General features: G+C 41.3%; 1 protein-coding gene across 1 annotated transcript in view; it reads right to left on the reverse strand.

Annotated features, from left to right (window-relative positions):
- The window catches only part of zdhhc9 (zDHHC palmitoyltransferase 9), a 92,642-nt gene that overhangs the window by 17,423 nt on the left and 51,816 nt on the right, over positions 1–23,403 (reverse strand). Inside the window, exons 2-3 of the mRNA XM_080187593.1 lie at positions 18,801–18,961; positions 1,484–1,642 (exon numbers count right to left, since the gene is read on the reverse strand). Of these exons, the coding sequence (XP_080043719.1) occupies positions 1,484–1,642; positions 18,801–18,961 (320 nt within the window). The remainder of the gene's footprint in view (positions 1–1,483; positions 1,643–18,800; positions 18,962–23,403) is intronic.

The following is a 23,403-nucleotide window of genomic DNA, read 5'->3' on the forward strand; positions in this document are numbered from 1 at the left end:
TAGAGGCATTATATTGTGGGAATATGAAGTTGTCCACTTTGGCAGAATGAATAGAAAATCAGTATACTACTTAAAATGGAGAGAGGTACAGCAGGATCTGGGTATCTTGGTATATGAATCAGGAGAAGTTCGTTTGTAGGTAGATTAAGTGCTAGGAAGGCAAATGGAATGTTGTTGTCTATTGCAAGGGGAATGGAACATAAAAGAAATTTTACTGCAGCTATACAGGGCTTTGAGACCACATCTGGAGTACTGTGCACAGTTTTGAAAAAAATATACAAGTGCTTTAGAAGCAGTTCAAAAAGTTTTGCTTAAATCATTCCAGGGATGAGGTGCTCATCTAATGAAGGTTGGACCAATACCCATTGGAGTTTAGAAGAATGAGAGGTGATCTTATTGAAACACATCAGATCCTGAGGGGATTTGTTTGGGTAAATAGCAGGTTTTTCCTCTTGTTGGACAGACTAGAACCAGGGGACAAGTTTAAGGGTAAGTCTACCAGTTTAAGATGGAAATGAGGAGAAATATTTTCTCTAAGAGTCATTAGCACGTAGAATTTTCTTCCCCAGAGGGCAGTGATGTTAGGTTATTACATTTATTTAAGGTAGAGTTCAATTTTTGATTGACCAAGGGTTATGGAAGGCAGACAGCCAGATGGAGTTTAGGCAAAACCAGATCAGCCATGATCTTACTGAATGGCAGAGCAGGTGCAAAGGCTGAATGGCCTACTCCAGCTACCAAGTCCTTTGTTCTTACATCTCCTCCGTTTGATTCTCTGCAGCAGTTTTTGAGTGGCTTAGCGTATTGAAAAAGCTGTTTCTCGGTGGCTGTTTCCTTCCCTCCTGCCTGGATTTTCAATCAGCTGTTTGGGGGGGGGGGGGGGGGGAGAGTAATGAATGCAGGTGACACAAGACACACTAGTGGAGGTGGGAGTGGGGAAGCCAGCTCTCTGAGCAGCTCGTTAGCAGGCTGCAGTTGCAGTGTGCCAGAAGGCGATTTCAAGATCACTAATCAACAAACTCAAACACAGTTTGGTTGCACAGCAGCCACTACAGGGATTAATGCGAGGAATAGAGTAATTTTGAGGAAACATTTTTGTCAGTAGAAGTTTTGTTTTGAGAGAGATCAGTCTGGCATCTTTGCGCCGTAAGACTTCTGGCCCTTCAACACTGCCTCTTTTCAGCAGCAGGCCCCATCGTGGCTGCCATTTGTCTTTGACATTTGTGCTGAACATGCATCTCCCATCTTCTCAGAACAATGCCACTAATTTTGCACCAAGCTCACCACTGCCCTAATTAGTGCATCGATTTGAGTCTTGTGAATGATGCTTATCCAATGCAAGGTCAGTGTAAAGAAACTACCTTGGAGCGAGGTTCCTGATTAAGACTTTACACACTAAACTAATGGAGGCAATTTGCCATCCCTCACCAAACTCCCCAATTTGATTCAAAACAAACTTTAAAAGAATGAATATCTGACATACCAACGCAGTTATCACAAACACTACAGTGGGATGCCCGAGGTGGACGGAATATCTTGCACGTGTAGCAATATTTCAACTTGATAATCTGGTTGTTGATCTGAATGTCTTTGATTCTTGGTGGTGGCCGCTGGCCTGCTGGGACATTCCCATTGGCTGCCTCTGGAGACGAAGATGAACAAATGCATACATTTGTTAGGTAACAGTATCAAATTAAGAACAGATTTTTCAATAGCAATTTAATGTTGTCTTTAAAAAGGTCAATGAGAGAACAGGGTATTCATTTGGTGTAGTGGAATAGATGCCACTAATCAATCACAGATCCACCTTCTGATTAGAAATCAGCAATCAAATTTAACGAGATCCAAAATAGCTCACATTCAACAGATAGAGATCACCAGTGTCAATGATGATGGAATGCTCATTGGTGCACTGTAGTGAATTTTATTTTCACTAAACAAATTCCAATTTATTCCAAAATCCCATTCAAAACTAAAAAGAATCAGAGCTCCACAAAAATCAGGCTAACAAGGCAATGCCTTCAGGAGAAGAAATAGTGGATGGAATTAAGAAAAGGACAAATAATACCATTCCATCACGTGGCCATAAGGAAAGTAAACAGCACTCTCAAATCTGGACCAATTACAACAAAGACATCTTAAAGATAAATTGTTGCTTGTAAAGGAAATCAACAAACATATCCACAGAATGGAATGTCCATTATAGCAAGGTAGAAAAGAACTCGGGTGCAATTATTGAGCATTTATTGAAAGGTTTCAATTCTTTGATTAGCTTTGCCAATTGCTGGACAATTAACTAATTTGAAGTTCACATACGTGGCAAACTAAAAAGGCAAAAGCAGACTATTTTTTAAAAAGCTGACCTTCACAAATTACCTTAAAGACAAATGACAACATTGAAAGTGTATAATGGGATGAAAGGCATATAACATACAGTACTCCGAGCCTAAATATGTTATAAAGCTTCAAAGGTTAAAAAATTCTATTTGAGAGAGAGAGAGAGAGAGAGAGAGAGAGAGAGAGAGAGAGAGAGAGAGAGGGGGAGAGGGAGAGGGAGCACGAGTGTAGTGCAGATAGGTATGCCTCCTGCCACTATCCCCCTTGAAACTATTGGTTTTCACAACATTGGTACTTTCCAAGCTCCTAGAAGATGAAATAATTATAATGTTGAAGGTAAAAAGCACAAGACATTAATTTTCAATGAAAACCATTTCCTATTTAAAATTTGGATGTTGCTCATGTTTCATCTTATAGTACTTCCAAGTCTTCCTCTCTACAGTGGTTGGTTTATTAAGGAAAAAATATTCAATATATATTCATTTTTTAAACTGCCCAGTAACAATTAAATATTCAAATCTGAGTAAATTTATTAGTCACAAATAGGCTTACATTAACATGGCAATGAAATTACTGTGAAAATCCCTGAGTCGCCACCGTCTGGCACCAGTTCAGGTACACCGAGGGAAAATTTAGCACAGCTGATCCACCTAACCAGCACGTCTTTCAGAATGTGAAACAAAACCGAAGCAACTGGGAGGGAACCCATACAGACATGGGGAGCACATGCAGACTCCACACAGACAGTGATCCAAGCCAGGAATCGAACCCGGGTCCCTGGCACTGCGAGGCAGCAGTGCTAATCACTGTGCCACCCGATCCTGGCCAATTCAGCCAGAGGTTTGGGGAAGTTTATAATTTTGCAGATTTCTTTTCTAATCCTATCCTGACCAATTTTATGCCTATTGATAGACCTGAAGGAGATGAAGGAACATGACTGTCAAAAATATTTTCATTTTTTTACATCAGAAATATCAGATTCTAGTTAGGTGGACCTTGTTAGAGTTCACAATTGATATGTATCCAGTTGTTTGTGGAAGTAACTGATCAGTCCATCACTTTCTCCAGAAGCTGAAACATTCTATTCACTCCAACAGCTGCTTAGTAAATGGGGACATATTATCCTGTCCTGCAAACTGAGTTCAGAAGCATGTCATTTCCCCCAATGCTCCTCATACATGGTGGCACTTTCCTTCCTCACCCCAAATCAATTTAACAAGACACTCTTCTGCCTCTTAGATCAAGCTGAAAAACCCAACCCCCACACTCCCAACTCTCACTACCACTCATCCAGTAGCATACTCAGCCCCCTTCAACTCTGAACTGACATTTCTAGCCACTGTTCACCCCTCTACCACACAATCTGTTCTTCTTAATATTAGAAAACAAGAGGTGATTGGGAAATGAGAAATAGGTCTGTAAAGATTAAACCAGCAAGACTTGAGACTAAAATATTCATTGGCATTTGTATGAAAACATAGGGTACATTAACACAGCATTTGCGGCTTTAAAGCAGAATAAAGCTGCGTGAGGACAGTGCAGCGGGTATGGTGAGCGAGATCTGCAAGAGTATTGCAAGGAGTACTTAGTTAAAAATTTGCTTGGGAAACCACAATTAATTCAACTTTTTGTTACACAGGGCTGTTGTCAAAAGGCATGAGGTCTCAGTTATGCAAAACAACCGTCTAAACCGCAAACATTTCCACATTCTCCTTTAAAGGCAAAATTAACAATTTATTGCAGTGACCATGCTGTCCTTTTAACTATATTAAAAGTTGACATGGTCAGATACTTACAGAAATTATTCCACTGGTCAGACAAAACATTAAATGGCAACTTGAACGTAAGGGACAATTTTAGCACCGTCAACAACCTACGTGATTAAAATAAATTGTACAAGAATAACCTATCTGTAATTGGCTATTATTTCTGCTTTGTGCTGATATTCTCTCAAAGTATGAGTAACTGTGGCCCACAAGCAGCAGCAATTTAATGAAACAGGTCATTAAATACAAGTCACACAAAATGGAGTTTATTCCACTGATGACCTATACTGCTTGCTTCAAAAGTAATTCCACTTTAACGTTTTCCATAAAAGAGCCACTCATTCGACAATTATTACATATATGTACAGGCAAAGAGAATGATCAATAATGTGAAACTTGCCATTAACTTCAAGAAAATTAACTTGCTGCTAAAATGGCTGACACCAGGGTAATTTTCCACTTCGCCAGATGCACAGTAAGCTGGCATTGAATTTATTGGTATGAAAATCAGGCAGGTTCAATGACAGATGGCCAATGTGCTCCATCAGATTATCACCCAGGTGGTGGACGTGCAAATCTACTGTAGTGAAAAGGAAAACTAAGCAGGAATAGGTAGCAAAAACATCACACCACCACAAGCGCAGAAAGTAACAGAAGGGGAAAAAAATGATTTTGCGCATCTCAATCAGAATTGCCAACTGTGAAGAGTCATGAGTGCACACAGCCTATTTTACCACCCTTTAGGATGGCATTGGGACAGCTCTCGTCAACACTTGTGCCAAAAAGCTACCAGTCCTTCTTACTTGGCTTGCCTCAAGTGACAGGTGTTCAACTCTGATGACAGACAGAGAAGGTCACCTCTAATCAGCAAACATTTTTATCACTAAGTTTCTCCATAATCAACCAAGTTAATAACTGTAACCATTCTGACTAAATTCAAAAGATAGCAATTTAGTTAAGTTTTTTCTTACAAATATATAAAAAGTCACAGTTTTCCAACTTTGCATTGTGATGATCCCCAACTTTTGAAGCATACTTAATTTTCAGAGGTTTAAATGAATTTGGAAAATAGGTTAGAACAACCTTTATCATTGTCAGTACAATAGTTAAACTTCAGTACAGATCAAATGAGACTTTGACCTGTTTAGTGTAGAACGTGTTATGCTGCAACGCACTCCTCGGCCTTCCTGATAAAGGAAGGCTGTGGGGTAATCTAATCAACCATAAAACTGGTAGGTTTTATTAGAATGGATAGAGAGAGAACGTTTCCTCTTATGAGGAAAAGAATAACAATAAGTCACCATTAAAAGACCAAGAAATCCAGTAGGGGATTGAGAAAAAACTGCAGCACCAGCAGGAGGTAACAGTGTGGAACTCTCTACCACAGGCACCAGTTCAAGTGAACAGTGCATTTAAAGGTAAACAAATGTATGAGGGAGAAAGGAATAGACGGTTATAATAGCAGATTTGGATGAGAAAAGCTAGGAGACTCAAATGGAGCATAAACATCAGCATAAACTGGTTGGGTGGAACGATGTAAAGAATGCACTTCCTATTTCGAAAGGGGCAAGTTCCATCAATATTAACGAGCACAGAAGACATTTTGGACTGAATCTCTCGTTACAAGCCTATAAGTAACAACAGCAAAACGTTAAAAACATGCATATTTAAAATACTGTCCCCAAGTTGAAATACAAGATCAAGTTACTGTATACACAAATGAGGTGGCCACTCGGGCCCTTGAACCTGCTTCATCCTTCAATAAGATCACAGCTAACCTGACTGTAATCTCAACTCCACATTCCAACCTACCCTAACATCCATTCACTCTATCAAGAACATATCTACCTGCCTTAAAAATATTTAAAGGCGCTACTTCCACTGCCTTTTGGGAAATAGGAAAAAAGGAACAAAGATTCTCCTCATCCCTATTCTAAGCATTTGTCGTGATTCCAAGATTTGAAAACAGGTGGGGCATGTGTCTGTTCAGACTCAAAATAATGTTTATTTGAAGGAGAATGGTAGAGGGAGGGGCCAAAAAAGATAGAGTAAAATCATTTGTATAAGAATGGGGGAAAAAGGTCAGTGGTTAAGAGATTTCAGCCATCAATTTAGAGTAGCTGTGACACAAAAGACCGAGGGCTAAAGGAAATGTGAAAAGACCAAGTGAGAGTTTGATAAATGAGGAAATAGCAATTGGTTAAATCTTTATAACCTTGGGTTTTAAAAATCTAGGAGGAAAGAAAAGCTGAGAGGCAAAAGCATTCAATATTTACAAGCCCTGAAATGAACAGAGCAGGAAGTTGTACACAAATCTTAATTTTGAGAGAGGAGACGCAGTGTAGAGGAAGATGATGTAAAATAAATTTCTTCACTTCAATTATTAGAGGCAAGGGTATTACCACTGGAAATGTAAATGTGGACCTCAAGTAGAATATTGGCAACACTGGAGAATGAGAATTGGCAACAAAGGGCAAACGTGCAGTCTGCCCCCATTGGGATTGATTCCTTTAGTTACAACAAAACCCAACATTTGGAATCAATTAATCCAATTGGCAAAATGCATTCTTTAATTTACCTGCTTTCTATAATTATACCAATTCAATCCAATTCAAGGTGGTCCCCCTTTGGTGGTTTGGGTGAAGCAGTTCCTAATAGGGCCTGTTCTGCGCTGTAATGTTCTATGTTCTAATATCGGCATCCTAATTTACTGTGCAATACAGGAGGAAATCCAAAACTATGTGGAAATGCAGGTTTGCCACAAATAGGAGAAAGATTTTAGTGATAGCTGCTCTATGAAATCTTGTAATTTTTGGATTTGTAATAGATGTGGTTACCAGGGGTTTATTGGTAGCCTTGACAGCCTCCAGCTGCTTGTGAAACATGCAAATAGTCTCTGGGAATTTTTTTGTTCAGGGAAAGAAGCATGTCTATTCCCCTTAGTACTACTTTTGTAAAACGTGTACCTCCGCTTTATCAGATTGCGTTTCTACCACTACTGGGTGATCAGAATGCTCCCAATTTGAACAATGAAATTACTGCTATTTCTAAGGTAGTTGAAGATTTGTAGACAAAATAACAGACTATACAAACTGCTTGGCCTAACCAGGAAGTTGAAACACTTCAATCTTTTGAATCTGGTGTTCACAGTTTGATTCATTTGGCTTTCCAGGAGGAAGAGTCAAAATGTAATATCACAATTGCTGAAGTTTTTGATTTGATTTATTGTCACATGTATGAATATACAGTGAACAGTATTGTTTCTTGCATGCTATACAGATAAAGTATACCATTTATAGAGAAGGAAAGTGCACAAAATGTAGCGTTACAGTCATAGCCAGGGGATAGAGAAAGATCAGCCTAAGGTAGGTCCGTTCAAAAGTCGGATGGCAGCAGGAAAGAAGCCGTTTGTGCGAGTTGGTTGGTACATGATCTCAGACTTTTGTATCTTTTTCCCAACGAAAGGTGGAAATGTGTGTCCAGGGTACGTGGAGGTCTTGATTATGTTGGCTGCTTTTCCGAAGTGTGGACACTGTCAAAGGATGGAAGGTTGGTTTAAAATGGATAAGTGTATGATGGATATGATGAGCTAAATAACTTCTTTCATGCTGTAAAACTATGACACCATAGAAAGTGTAAATTAAGTGGGTGAATAAAATTCCAAATCAGATGCAGAAAGAGAGAGAGAAGGAAAGGTAGGATTGAGGAAAAGGAGGAAATAACCTAAAGAGATTTCACACGTTTAAAAGATCCAACCGTTAAAAACTAAAAAAAAGCCTCCACACTAGTAATATTTAATTTTCAAAGCCAGCGTGGTTAATTGACAGTAGTTAAACGGTGCAGAGGGACCTCGGGGTCCTTGTGCATGAGTCGCAAAAACCCAGCTTGCAGGTGGTCAGGAAGGCGAATGGGATGCTGGCCTTCATCGCGAGGGGGATTGAATATAAAAGTAGGGAGGTCTTGCTGCGGCTGTATAGGGCATTGGTGAGGCCGCAGCTGGAGTACTGTGTGCAGTTTTGGGCGCCGTACTTACGCAAGGATATTTTGGCCTTGGAGGGAGTGCAGAGGAGGTTTACTAGGCTGATGCCGGAGTTGAGGGGGTTAAGCTATGAGGAGAGGCTGAATAAATTAGGCTTGTACTCGTTAGAGTTTAGAAGAATGAGGGGAGATCTCATTGAGACGTATAAGATGATGAATGGGATGGATAGGATAGAGGTGGAGAGACTCTTCCCGCTCAGAAAGGATAGCAGGACTAGGGGGCACAGCCTCAAGATAAAGGTTTAGAACAGCGTTGAGGAGGAACTTCTTCACTCAAAGGGTGGTGAATCTCTGGAATTCTCTGCCCGTTGAAGTGGTGGAGGCTGCCTCGCTAAATATTTTTAAGACGCGGGTTGATGGGTTTTTGATAAGAGAGGGGATTAAAGGTTATGGGGAGAGGGCGGGAATGTGGAACTGAGCCACGACAGATCAGCCATGATCTTATTGAATGGCGGGGCAGGCTCGAAGGGCTAGTTGGCCTACTCCTGCTCCTATTTCTTATGTTCTTATGTTCTTAAGACTCTGACAGCTAATCTAGTCTTAATTAATATACAGTACACAAACTTTAAATGGTTCCTTGTGTCACTGGAGTTCTAACTTTATTTAATCAGTTAGTACATGTCCTCAGACTTTTGCATCTTTTTCCTGATGGAAGAGAGTATGTTCAAGGTGCGTTGGGTCCTTGATTATGCTGGCTGTTTTTCCGAGGCAGCAGAAAGTGTAGACAGAGTCATTAGATGGAAGGTGGGACTGCGTGATCGACTGGGCGACATTCACAACACTTTGTAGTTTCTTGAATTCTTGGACATAGCAGGAGTCATACCAAGCTGTGATGCATCCAGAAAGGATGCTTTCTATGATGCATCTGCAAAAATTGGAGACAGTTGTACCAGACATGCCAAATTTCCTTAGGGTTGAGGCATTGGGATGAGGAAACTGAGCACAGATTTTTTTTTAAGCTGAATGTGACAAATTGTTGGTTTTGTCCAATAATCCAATGATGGAATACCTGGGAAAAAAAATTGGGAAATCTCCCTAGATGACCTAAAGCTAGGGGATTTTCACAATTGTAGTATTACTATAAGTCTACTTGTGACACTAATAAATAAATAAACTTTAAAAAAACCTTTTCAATCCAATTTGACGCTTGCACATTCCATGTTTGTTTTGACCGAGCTAGAAGAAAAGGCCAAATATTCTTTCAAATATTCATGGGTATCCCAGCCAGAGGAGCGAGCTGTTTTTGCAAAGAATGGTAAACTTTTGTGTGAACTTAACAGAAAAGTGAAAGAGGAAGGTCAAAAAGAAAGTTAGTGTACATGACAATTGACAGATTTGGAAATACCATCAAGAAAATTATGGGAAACACCTTTGTGACCACTCTTGGAAACAGCCTACTTCTGGTAAGGGAATGGAGTAAATGTTAGTAGGGCTTTAAAATGCTTGTACTATTTGCAACATTACAAAATAGATCTGCTAACAATCTCAATATTGCAATGCAACAAGCAGTGCTGAATTTGAATGTGCAGTTGCAGAAAATGGGGACAGTAAATGCAGCAGGCGACGGTGCAGAGGGACCTCGGGGTCCTTGTGCACGAGTCGCAAAAACCCAGCTTGCAGGTGCAGCAGGTGGTCAGGAAGGCAAATGGGATGCTGGCCTTCATCGCGACGGGGATTGAATATAAAAGTAGGGAGGTCTTGCTGCGGCTGTATAGGGCATTGGTGAGGCCGCAGCTGGAGTACTGTGCGCAGTTTTGGGCGCTGTACTTACGCAAGGATATTTTGGCCTTGGAGGGAGTGCAGAGGAGGTTTGCTAGGCTGATGCCGGAGTTGAGGGGGTTGAGCTATGAGGAGAAGCTGAATAAACTAGGCTTCTACTCGTTAGAGTTTAGAAGAATGAGGGGAGATCTCATTGAGACGTATAAGATGAATGGGATGAAAGTAAAAGTCAAAAATTGGGGTTACTGTGTAAATGTATGGAGTATGGTAAATTCGCACATGGAAATAACAGAATTGTTACAATATAGGATGCTGCCATTTGACCCATCATGTCTGCACCAGCTCTCCAAACAAGCGTCATGATTTAGGTCACTCCCCTGACTTTTCCCCCCACACCCTTACACATTGTTTCTACTCAAGTAGAGATCTTTTGCCCTTTTGAACACCTCAATTGAACGTGCCTCCGCCACACTTCCAGGCACCCAGCTCCGGACCATTCATTGCGAGAAAATGCTTCTTCTCACATCATATTTGTTTCTTTCGCAAATCACTAAGTCATTCTTGATCCTTTTACGATTGAGCCACATCTCCTCCACCTCACACTCCCCCATAATTTGGAGCATCTCTATCCTCTTTTCTCCAAGGAGGAGAGCTCCAACCTCGCTTATCTATCCTCATAACTGAAGCTTCTCATCCCTGGAACCATTCTTGTAAATCTCTTCAACACTCTCTCCATTGTGTTCACTTTCTTCCTATAGTGTGGTGCTCTGATTTGTACACAGTACTCGCAGGTCTAACTACTGTCTTGTATTAGTTGAGTACTTTGCTTTTTGACTCTATACCTCTATTGATAAGGCCTATATGCCTCATTAACTGCTTTCTCCACCTATCCTGTCACGTTCAGTAATATGCACACATACAAACAGGCCCCTCTACTTTTGCACCCCCTTAAGAATTGTACCCCTTAGTTTATTTTATCTGTCCATGTTCTTCCTACCAAAACACATGACCTCTCACTTTTCCACATTGAACTTTATCTGCCCACTAATTTGTCTATACCCTTGAGAACTGTCCTCTTCATTTTCATTTGACTTCATTTATTATTGCCACATATATTAAGTGAAAAGTATTGTTTCTTGTGCGCTAATTAGACAAAACATACCATTCATAAAGGAGGAAAAGAGAGTGTGTAGAATGTTGTGTTACAGTCATAACTAGGGTGTAGAGAAAGATCAACTTAATGCAAGGTAAGTCCTTCAAAAGTCTGATGACAGTAGGGAAGAAGCCATTCTTGAGTTGGTTGATACTCGACCTCAGATTTTTTTGGTCTTTTACCCAACGGAAGAAGGTGGAAGAGAGAATATACAGGGTGCATGGGGTCTTTAATTATGCTGGCTGCTATGCCGAGGCAGCAGGAAGTGTTCATAATTTATAATACTTCCAGGTTTTTGTGTCAGCCACAAACTTTTGAACACTTGAAGGTCTAGATTATTTATATGCAGCAGGAAAAGCAAGGATCCCTTAGCATCTGCTAGAATATACTGCTACAAATCTCTCTCCAGCCTAAAAGATATCCATTGCTCACTTCCCTATTATTCAGCCAATTTTGTATCCGCATTGTTACTATCCCTTTTATTCCATGAGATATAATTTTTCCTCAAGTCTGTGTGACATACCTTCTGAAACCCCATGTACACCACATCAAGAGCATCACTCTGAAATATCTTGTGGTTGTAATAAAGATCTGGCTCAAAGAAGGGTAGAACTGGTATTAAATGTACCTGGATACAAAGGTGTTCAGGGAAGATAGAAAAAAAAAGAAAGAGGGGAAGAATGGCAATATTGATTGAGGATAACATTTCAATGCTGGAGACAGAGGACACAGAGGGATCATGGACAGAGTCTGTGGCTGGAATTTTCCGCCACACACTCCCTGGAATTGGGGCAGATGCACCTCACAAAACGGAATGCTAGGTTGGCCTCGGGCAGGATTTCACAAGTCTCGCCGAGCAAGGTCGTAAAATACTAGCCTAGACGTCTAGAGACGAGAAGCAATAAAAAGGTGCAATTACATTCCGATGGCTGTAGGCCATCAACTAATGGGAAGATTTTGAAGATCGAAGTCACAAGAAAATTACCGAGGTGCAAAAAATTAGAGTGTGGTTCTAGTGGAGGACTTGACTCGAATTATCCAAATATAGACTAATATAGTAGTGTACGATGGGCAGAAAGAAGCAAAGCTTGAGTGTGTTCAAGAAAGTGTTCTGTAGCAGTACGTCTCAAGTCCAATAAAGAGGTGGTACTTCTGGACTTGGTTCTTGGAAATGGGATGGGCCAAGTCATTCAGGTGTCAGTTGGAACATTTAGGGCACAGTGATCACTGTATCGTAAGGTTCAGGTTGGTTATAAAATATAGGAAATAATCCAGAATTAAAAAAAATCAACTGGGGGAGAGCCAACTTCAATGAAGTGTGAATGGATCTGGCACAGACTGACTGGAATCAAAGGTTGGCATGTGGTTTCTGAACAATAGGCAACTTTTAGAGAAGAGATAGTTCAGGAACAGATAAGATAGACAGGAGAAAAAAAAAAGAGTTCCCTGGGTGACAAAAAGAGATCGAGATTAAGAAGAAAACAAAAAAAAGTCACAGAAATAAGCATTGAAAATTGCAGCTATGAGAGATTGAATAGGCAACGGTTGTTTTCCTTAGAACAGAGGAGGCTAAGGAGTGACTTAATGGAGAGGTACAAGATTAGGAGGGATAAAATTGAATGGTTAGCTTATTTTTGCACCTTTTTGGCCAGCACAGACTCAATAGGCTGAAAGGCCTCTTTCCGTAGTGTAATATTTCTATTGTTCTAAACATGGGTGGAGTCCATCTAATTCTTCAGCACTGAAGGGAGGTTGAAACGTGATGGATTTTATATTATTGAAGAGCAGTGTGCAGGGGTGGGGTGGAGCGAACAGAACATGACGAGGGATTTGACAAAAGTGCCATGGACACAAAACAATGGCAGTGACAATTATAGTGTTAATGACTCAGGCAGGTGCTAATAGTGGCATAAAGTTCAGACAGCAGTAATGTGGCAATAGCAGAACAAGGTTCAGCACTCTCTGAAAGCAAAGCACAGGAACAAGTTACAGGGTGGCCCTGTGGTGGGGGTGGGGGCAGAAATTACACCAAAATGGACCACAGAACTCATGATCTGAAGTTGTCAGACTTGATGTTAAGTCCAAGACCCAAATACCCAATTGAAAGAGGCTGTGCTGTTCCTCCAGTTTGCCTTGGACTTCACTGGAACATTATAGCAGACCAGAGACAGAAACGAGAGTGAGAGCTGAGTGGTGAATTGAAACAATATTGTCATGCTTTCAGACAGAGGCAAGTGTTCTGCAAGGTCACCATCAAGTCTACTTTGCGTTTTGTCTTGCCAATGTTGAGGGGGACGTGATTCAAGTAATGAGTGCAGCAGGCTAAGTTGAAAGAAGTGCTAGTGAATCACTGCTTCACCTAGAATAACTGCCCAAAGCCTTGGACAGGGAGGATGGAGGCAGTAAAGGGGTAGGTGAAAAACCTCCTGTAGCATGGGAAGGAGCCATAGTAAGGAATGAGGTGTTGGGAGTGTTAGAAGATTGGACCAGGGTGTTGAAAGGAATAATCCCTACAGATGCAACCAGACTTAGAGTTTTTCCAACATGTTCTTCTATCAGCATAGTCTGTTCTCTGGCCTTTATGCAACTGAAAGCAGCCACCTTAAATTGGGGTGCCATGGTGGTGCAGTGTTAGCACTGCTGACTCTCAGTGCCAGGGACCCAGGGTCAATTCCCACTTGGGCCACTGTCTGTGCAAAGTCCCCATGTCTGCGTGAATTGTCTCTGGGTGCTCTGACATCCTCCCAGTTTGAAAGATGTGCTGGTTAGGTGATTGGCCATGCTGAATTCTTCCTCAGTGTACCTGAACAGGCTCCAGAGTGTAGCAGCTAGGAGACTTTCACAGTAACGTCATTGCAGTGTTAATGTATGCCTACTTGTGACACTACTAAACTTTAAACCAGTCTTCAGCACTATGACCATACCCTTTGTCGTGTCCATGACGTTTTTATCAAATCTTTCCTGAGCTCCCACATATCCCTTGTGGTTTATTTTGCTCCACCTACTTCACTCGTCCCTTCAACAGTATAAGATCCATCACATCTTTATCTCTCATCAGTTCTGAAGTTCCATTGACTCAATACATTAATTCTGTTTTTCTCCACAGATGCTGCCAGACCTGTAGGTTTTTCCAAGCATTTTCTGGTTTTATTTCAAATTTTCAGCAGTTTATTGGAGATATCAGATGGAAATGCAAAAACAGAATCAAGCTAAATAGAGAACGTTAAGAGGGTAAATAAAAAAGTGCACAAAGTATACAAGATAAGCAAGTAGTATCGCAAGAAAGTGGCAGCTAAAACATTCAAACTAATCAAAAAGATTTTCATAGACACAATAATAGTGAAAAGAGTGATAAGAGGGAGAGGGGGGCCAATTAGAAACCATAAAAGGATTTAGACCATGATGGGCATAGCTGAGGTAATAAATGGACAGGACAGGCATCGGACTATAGTGATGGGGGTGGGGTGTATTTTCATAGTAACGTCATTGTAATGTTAATGTAAGCCTACTTGTGACACCAATAAATAAAATGTTGCATCTGTCTTTATCAAGGAAGCTGTTTCACAGATCAAGGTGCGAGGAGAGGTAATTCAGACATTAGCAGGGTTTAAAGTTGATAATTGAGTAGTTATAAGCCATGCAGCATTCTGAGCTTTATTAATAGAGGCACAACATATAAAAGAAAGGAAGTTACGTTAAACTTGTATAGCTGGTTCAGTCTCAACTGAAATGTTGCACTTGATTCTGGGAAGCACCCTGTACAAACGTTAAAGACATTACAGAGAATTCAGAAAACATTTACGAGCATGTTTCCAGGGATGAGGAATTGCATTCAATTGGACAGATGGGAGAAACTAAAGCTGTTTTCCGGAGGTGGAGGTGGAGGTGGTGGAGGTGGACAAAAGGAGATTAAATGGAAGTATTTAAAAATCAAGGGTCTGGACAGCGGTTAGGGAGATACTTCCCATTGGTGGGAGGTATAACCAGAGGGCAGAGATTTGGGTTTTGGCAACAGCAGCAATGGCAACTTGAGGAAAAACTTCTTTATTTCAGTTGATGGGTAGGATCTGGAATGTGATTCAATCAAGGCATTCATACTGAACTAGATTGTTATCTGGAAAGGAAGAACAGATTTTGCTATGGGAAGAAGGTGGGAGTGTGGTACTGATTAAATTGCTATGGAATGCCAATGCTGACAGGGTGAGCTAAATGGCCTCCTTCAACACTGTAATAATTGTGATTCTGCAAACTTTTCATTGTAAACATTACATTGAATTTGCAACACAAAACAGGCTTCTCAACCCAACCAATCTATCCTTCCCTAGGGTCACCTCCCACCTTACTTTATCTAGCTCCAGTTTGTTCTATTCCTGTTCATCTCACGTTTAGCGAGCTTTCAATGCAGTTTTGTTGTCCACCATAAGCACTTCAGGTGGTAGCATGTTTCAAACCAATGTTAAATAAACAAGTTGCTACAGAATTCCTTCTTGAACAGCAATTACCTTATATTTAGGATATCTAGCTTTGGACTCCCACAAAAGGGCAGCACAGTAGCACAGTGGTTAGCACTGCTGCTTCACAGCTCCAGGGTCCTGGGCTCGATTCCCGGCTCAGGTCACTGTCTGTGTGGAGTTTGCACATTCTCGTGTCTGCATGGGTTTCCTCCGGGTGCTCCAGTTTCCTTCCACAGTCCAAAGATGTGTGGGTTAGGTTGAGTGGCCATGCTAAGAAATTGTCCCTTAGTGTCCAGGGATGTGTAGGTTAGAGGGATTAGTGGGTATAATGTGTAAGGATATGGGGGTAGGGCCTGGGTGGGATTGTGGTTGGCGCAGACTCGATGGGCCTCTTTCTGCACTGTAGGGTTCTATGATTCTATGAAACAGAAACATCGTATCTAAACCATTATTTTGTTGTACTGGATGATGTTACTGGGCAAATGATCTGTAGTTGGAAGTTTACTTGTCACCACAGCAGTTGGAGAATTTAAACTCAATTAATTAAACAAATATGGAACAAAAACTAACATTAGTAACAGTGATCATGAAACTTTCAGATTATAAAATCCCAATTAGTTCATTAATGTCCTTAAAAGGAACCTGCTGTTTTTCACCTGGTCTGTGAGAGGCTTATTGCAATGTGGTTGCGTTTTTAATTGCTCTCTGAAAGGGCAAAGTCAGAAACTGTCGTTGCCATCATCTTCTCAAACCAAATCATTGATCAGAAATAAATGCTGGCCAGTGAATAACTCAATTAAAATGATATCCTCTCAGTCTCTTGTTAACATTTTGGTCTAGATGGCTGTAACCTCTCAATCCTGGCATCGTTCTGGTAAATATTATTCCTACCTTTGCCAGTGGTTGTGTAACATGGAGACCGGATAATTGAACAGTATTCAAAGTGTGGTCTAACAAATGCAAGTTTAACTTCCCTTTGATTTATCTTCAGATTAGCCTAACCACATCAGGATATTCTAACAGAGGCAGGTGTCAACAGTTGAACTGTGTTTACCTAAAATTAGTTTATCTTAGTTCAGATAAGGAACTAAACCTGTAATCCCTATCTAGACAATGCTGCACATCACTCACTTGGTTACTTGTGAACCTGCATGCAACAACTGATCAGCTGAATTTTAATCAATCATTCTGAAATGAAGAATAGTCAAATTTAATCTCAGCCTCACCAGAAGTGAACAACTGAGCTTTGTTTGATAGTGAAAACTCTGGCTAAACTTTCTCTTTTATCTGGACAGTTACCACTTCAGCTGAAAGAAGAAACAGAAAATGCTTAAAAAAAAAATCGCAGGCCTGCAGCATTTGTGGAAACATAGTGAGTTATGGTTTTGAGTCCATATGACTTCTTCAGCTGAGGGCAGCATCAACGTGAAGCTAAACTTTGAACATACCAATATAAATGCAACCTTATTGTGTTTGCATAATTATTACTACACCGCATGATGCACTAGCTATGCCACTGGAGAAGTTTGGTTCATGCTTCTCACTAACATTTTTAATGCTTAACTTAAATTGTCTGAGTCATGTTCAATTTATGCAAGTAGTTTTACAGCTGAAGTAGGGGTCAACACTAAACAATTAAAATTGTCATATACAGTAGATGTGCCTGCACTCAATTTTTAAAGAACATTATGTCATCACTTCATGTCCCACCTTGTCATAGCATCCAGAAATTAAAACAAGGCAACATTGTTATGATTCCAGTTTGGTTAGTTGTAACATTTTTGTTGAAGAGGTGTAGATGACAAGAGTCACAGGAATGCTGATTAACTTTTAACAAACCAATAAAACATTTATTAAACAAGTAAAGATTAACTTTAAACCACTATTCCTTCACAAGTATACATCGATTTATAAAGGATTAAACAAGTTGGAGAAATTTGATATTCTAATGTTCTCAGTAAATACACAGAGAGTCCATGCAAACCAATAGGCAAAATGTGATCAGCCACACCACTCTGCAACCAAGTTAACAAATGCCACTCAAGACAAGTTCTGTGGATTTCTCTTCAAATCCTCCAAACTCTTGTCACAGTGAGCCAACTGGTCTCATCAAAACTTTAGCTTCCGCAAGGGGGTCTCCAAACTCCACTCTTGAAGAGCACTCACTCCCAGATGCCTTCACCTCAGATCCACATCTAGGATTTCAACCTCTCTCTCTTTTTAATATTCTTCTGCCCTGGAACACCACATGCATTCAAGTTTCCATGCAATCTTTCAGATACTCAGTCACACCAACGGAACACCATTGCCTCACATACTGTACTTAATGTGTCACATGTCTGGTTTCTCACGAGATTACTTCACCAGGTTTTTAACTGGGAGCTTCTATCTACAACTTAAACTTCAGTGTTCGAAACCAGTTTATGGTTATTTGTCCCTTTGACTCCAGTCTTCCTGGAACTCCTTTTCATTCCCTAGTTTTTAGAACTTTTGTTTTCTAGCTTCTGGGTCTCGCTTTCTGCCCATTACTCTATTGACCTGCCAGTTTCTGAGAGAGCTCATTTCTTCTTCGCTATCTGGTTCCAATTGAACACACCTGCTTCTACTTTTCAGTGTGGACCTCTGGTTGTCAAGGAACAGTTTTTTTAAAAAAGCTCCTATAATTTCTTAATATCATAAACCTCTTAATTACAATGCAGACAAAGTTTAAAGTCAATCTAAAACCTGTGGACATGCAGGCACCTTTGGTTAACATGAACCTGACATTTTAACCCTTTCTAGCACATGTACAGAAATACAAATTAAGCTTAAACTGATACTTGCGAACACCCACAATATAAATTATTTAAACCAGCTCTAATTCCTTAAAAACACATTTTCATGTCCATTTGAATTAAATTAATAAACTGTACACCTAAGAAATCAAAGGCACTGTTGATTGGATTTTTCTGCTAGATGTCCAGTTTCAAGTCTTCATGAATTTAAATTTGGTAGAACATTTACAAAATTATAACTACAAACAGTTATGAAACAGGTTTTTGCAGTTCTTTATACTAGTGTTATCTACGAGCATTTTAATACAACATAGCTTAAAATGAACTGTGGACTCACTTCTACCAGAAACTGTTCAAAGCTTTTAGAGGATTTTAAAAAAACTTCCAAAAGGTTTTAACTTCTGAAACCAGGTTACAAGGAATATCTGAGCATGTTTACCCAAACTGGCAAGCTGCGAACTGAAGAATAATCCCAATCTCCAAAAATTATTTTTCCCTTCTGCAGTGGAATGAAAGTGAGGCTGTTGTTGAATGCAAGTCAAAAAAAATTCTTTCTTACCTATTTCCATCTCCACAAATGCAGCCTCATCTGGCTCAGCACGTGGGAGCACACCCGGGTCGCTGAAACTGGTGCGCAGTAACATTGCCATCACAAAGATGAAAAGGACAATTGCGAACACTGGAATTACAGGGGAGAGATGAATAGCCAAATATGGACACCTGTGGGGGAGGGTAAATGAGGGAGAAAGGGAGAGAAAGAGTTAGAGATCATGAAATATTTAGAAGATTACACCAGCATTGTAAGGAAAAACTTCTCTGCTGCCACTTCAAACCCTGGCCTTACCAAATTTTACAACAGTACAATCACTAATTGAACTAACCATCTTGCAACATGAACGTACGTTAAAAACAGATGGCATAATGGATAAAATTGCCCTCTCAGTGCTAAACTACATAGTAATGGGCACGTAGTTAGCACTGATGCCTCAACCCCAGGGACCTGGGTTCAATTCCAGCTTAGGATGACTGAGTATGTGGAGTTTGCATGTTCTCCCCGTGTCTGTGTGGGTTTCCTCCAGGTGCTCCAGTTTTCTCCAACAGTCCAAAGATTTGCAGATTAGGTGGTTTGGTCATGCTAAATTGCTCCTTCGTGGCCCAAGATACATAGGTTAGGAGGATTGACAGAGTAAATATGTGGGATTACAGGATAAGTTGATGATGACTCAATGGGCCGAATAACCCACAGGGGTTTCTGTGATTCTATGTGCATATACACAAAAATTCTTGCAATGAAGCAAGGTGAGTTTTTCAAGGATCAGCCTCTGCTTTTAAAATGCATCATTTTCACATAGGGTTCAGTACTATTCAATGTACTGAAAACTCCAATATGACTTCAACATCCTGAAGCATAGATTCATCCTTAAAAACCTCATCTGTTACCAAAATGAAATTAAATGGACATCTGAGGCAAGAGATATACGAAGATGGCATAGGATTGAAGGCAGAAAGTTGGCAACACATACCAGATAAAAGGCAGAGGGCAGCATCATCCCTGGGGCGAGGGAAGGATACACTATGCATTCTCCTTCCTTTACTTTTTTTTAATATCTCAGATGGTGAAAAAGTAGACTCCTTACTCTTGCCCATTCCTATAGCTTGCTCGCACAGTTAATTGCCCATTAATGAGCTTTTTTTTAAAAGAGATGGACAGACTGCCGATTTTAGCACCCATCCCCTTACCATATGAGGAGGACCAGGTCATGGGTGGGCAGGAAGGTGTCCCAATAGCCACCTGTCATATTGGACATGCTTCCTGACAGAGAGCCATAAAAACCAGCCCATAGAGAAAACTGCCTGTTTTAATGGTTCTATTTAAATTTCAATCTATTTAAATTTCATGACAAATCTTTACGCTTCCATAAATCTCACCTTCCTGTGTACGACTTCCGCTCACGCACATCTGTTTAATTGATGCTTTGCGTCCAAATGCAACTGCAGCTTTACTTGTAATTAGCCCTTAAATCATTCAATACTGCACTACATTGAATCTCATATACAAAAATAACTTGTCAATTCATGATCCAAACAAAAAGGTAGAAAAGCCGTACATCTCCCATGGAAGTCTGGTTAAGCTCTATGCTAATCTTTGAATTTCAGAGTGCAACCACAAAACATGACAAGCATTGTCAGAAGCAAAATGCTCAGCAGGCAGATCATGAAGGGACTTGGCCCCTGCGTAAAGCCATGCACATCAGTCATCAATACGAATGGAACTTTGCAAGTCTCTTTGTAGGTAGGACGCTGGATGGTTATCACAAAGCGTCGCTGGATTCCAGGGAAGTGCCGGAAGATTGGAAAGCGGCTAATGTTACGCCGTTGTTTAAGAAGAGTGCCAGGCAAAAGGCAGGGAATTATAGGCCAGTTAGTTTAACGTCTGTTGTAGGTAAAATGTTAGATTCCGTCATCAAGGAGGAAATAGCGAGGCATCTTGAGGGGAATTGCTTGATAGAGCAGACGCAGCACGGTTTTGTTAAGGGGAAGTCGTATCTGACAAATTTATTGGAGTTCTATGAGGATGTGTCTAGGGTGGTGGGGCCGGTGGATGTGGTCTTTCTTGATTTTGAGAAGGCGTTTGACAAGGTACCTCACAAGAGGTTACTGCAGAAGGTAAGGGGGCATGGAGTTGGGGTAGGGTGTTAGCGTGGATAGAGGATTGGTTGTCAAATAGGAGGCAGAGAGTGGGGATTAATGGGTGCTATTCAGATTGGCGGTTGGTGACTAGTGGAGTGCCTCAGGGGTCGGTGCTGGGGCCTCAGCTATTTACCATTTATATAGATGATCTGGAGGAGGGAACCGAGTGTATGGTGCCGAAATTTGCTGATGACACCAAGATTGGTGGAACGGCAAATTGCGCGGAGGGTGTGGAGAGTCTGCAGAAGGATCAAGATAGGCTGGGCGAATGGGCCAGGAAATGGCAAATGGAATTTAATGTTGGCAAGTGCGAGGTGGTCCACTTTGGTAGGAATAATGGTAGGAAGGACTATTACTTACGTGGCGAAAAACTGCAGCAGGCGACGGTGCAGAGGGACTTCGGGGTCCTTGTGCATGAGTCGCAAAAACCCAGCCTGCAGGTGCAGCAGGTGGTCAGGAAGGCTAATGGGATGCTGGCCTTCATAGCAAGGGGGATTGAATATAAAAGTAGGGAAGTCTTGCTGTGGCTGTATAGGGCATTGGTGAGGCCGCAGCTGGAGTACAGTGTGCAGTTTTGGTTGCCGTACTTGCGCAGGGATGTTTTGGCCTTGGAGGGAGTGCAGAGGAGGTTTACTAGGCTGATACCGGAGTTGAGGGGGTTGAGCTATGAGGAGAGGCTGAATAAACTAGGCTTGTACTCGTTAGAGTTTAGAAGAATGAGGAGAGATCTCATTGAGACATATAAGATGATGAATGGGATGGATAGAATAGAGGTGGAGAGACTCTTCCCACTCAGAAAGGACAGTAGAACTAGGGGGGGACAGCCTCAAGATAAGGGGGGGGTGGTTTAGAACGGAGTTGAGGAGGAACTTCTTCACTCAACGGGTGGTGAATCTCTGGAATTCTCTGCCCATTGAGGTGGTGGAGGCTGCCTCGCTAAATATTTTTAAGACGCGGGTTGATGGGTTTTTGATAAACGAGGGGATTAAGGGTTATGGGGAGAAGGCGGGAATGTGGAACTGAGCCACAACAGATCAGCTATGATCTTATTGAATGGCGGGGCAGGCTCGAAGGGCTAGATGGCCTACTCCTGCTCCTATTTCTTATGTTCTTATGTCTATAGGAATAGGGTCCCACTTCTAGAGTGTGGTGCTACTACTGCTTGCTGCCCTTGAGATAGGATGGTGAAACTTAGTCAGAGGCATTCTTGGAGAGTTTCGACCACATAACACCTATAAGTGTTATTGTATTTTCCTCAGGTTATGTCTTGTGGCAGAAGTTCAAATTAATCACACTACTCCACACAGATGTAGGAGTTAGTCCTGAGTGTATTTCTCAGAATACACTGTGTGCTGCACTGTTTCTCAGGACAATGAGTGTAGTCATACACTTCCACAACCACCCTCCAGCGTGAGATTAAAAGTGCAAAATCGGACCATCTGCAAGCAACATTGATGCCTCTTTCCCATTGGTGTCTGGACAATTCAGCCGGGTTGGGAGCTCTACTTTAAACTGTAATGGAATTTGGGGATATCCATCCCCCTCAAAAACCCACTATAAAAGTCAAATCTTTTAACAGGTAACTCCCAGTTGAACTTGAATCTGGTGTAGAACAACCTAGAAAGAAGTCTCACAATACCAGGTTAAAGTCCAACAGGTTTATTTAACCTGGTGTTGAGACTTTAACCTCATGTGAGACTTCTTACTGTGTTTACCCCAGTCCAACACCAGCATCTCCACATCATGGAACAACCTGTCAGTGAGCCGACAGGATTGTGTTCACTTAATTTTCATAGAATCCTACAATGAAAAATGAGGCCTTTCGGCCCATCGAGTCTGCACTGACCACAATCCCCCTATGCCCTATTCCCACAACCCCACGCATTTACCCTAGTTAGTGCCCAGGCATCAAGGGGCAATTTAGCATGGCCAATGAGCCTAACCTACACATCTTTGGACTGGAGGAAGAAACCAGAGCGCTGAAGAAACCCAAGCAGACATGGGGAAAGTGTGCCAACTCCACACAGACAGTGACCCAAGGTGGAAACCGAACCTGGGTACAAGGCTACCCATTGTGCCACCATGCTGCCCACTCAAGTATTTAACTTCCTCGTTTTGCTCATGTTCTTATGTCTTGTTGTTCCCATAAATTTGGAATAATCACAGTTTTAGAGTTAAGCACTCTAAATTTGTGCATTCAATGTATTTCTGCATTAAATCCATTTAAAATATTGCATTTTACTTAGATACCTATTGTCTACACTTTATGGGCGAGATTCTCCGGTCTCCCAGCTGCTTGTTTCCTGCCGGCAGGAAGTGGCAAGTTGTTCGCTTGCAGTGGGATCCTCTGGTCCCGTCACTGTCAATGGGAATTCTCACTGATGTCACCCCAGGCTGGCAGAAAACCCACAGGTGGGGATGTGCTGCCAGCGGGACCGGAGAATCCTGCCAGTATGAACAGCGGGAGAATT

Source organism: Carcharhinus amblyrhynchos, chromosome 4, assembly GCF_965287045.1.
Source record: "Carcharhinus amblyrhynchos chromosome 4, sCarAmb.v2.hapA, whole genome shotgun sequence".
NCBI classification, from domain to species: Eukaryota; Metazoa; Chordata; class Chondrichthyes; order Carcharhiniformes; family Carcharhinidae; genus Carcharhinus; species Carcharhinus amblyrhynchos.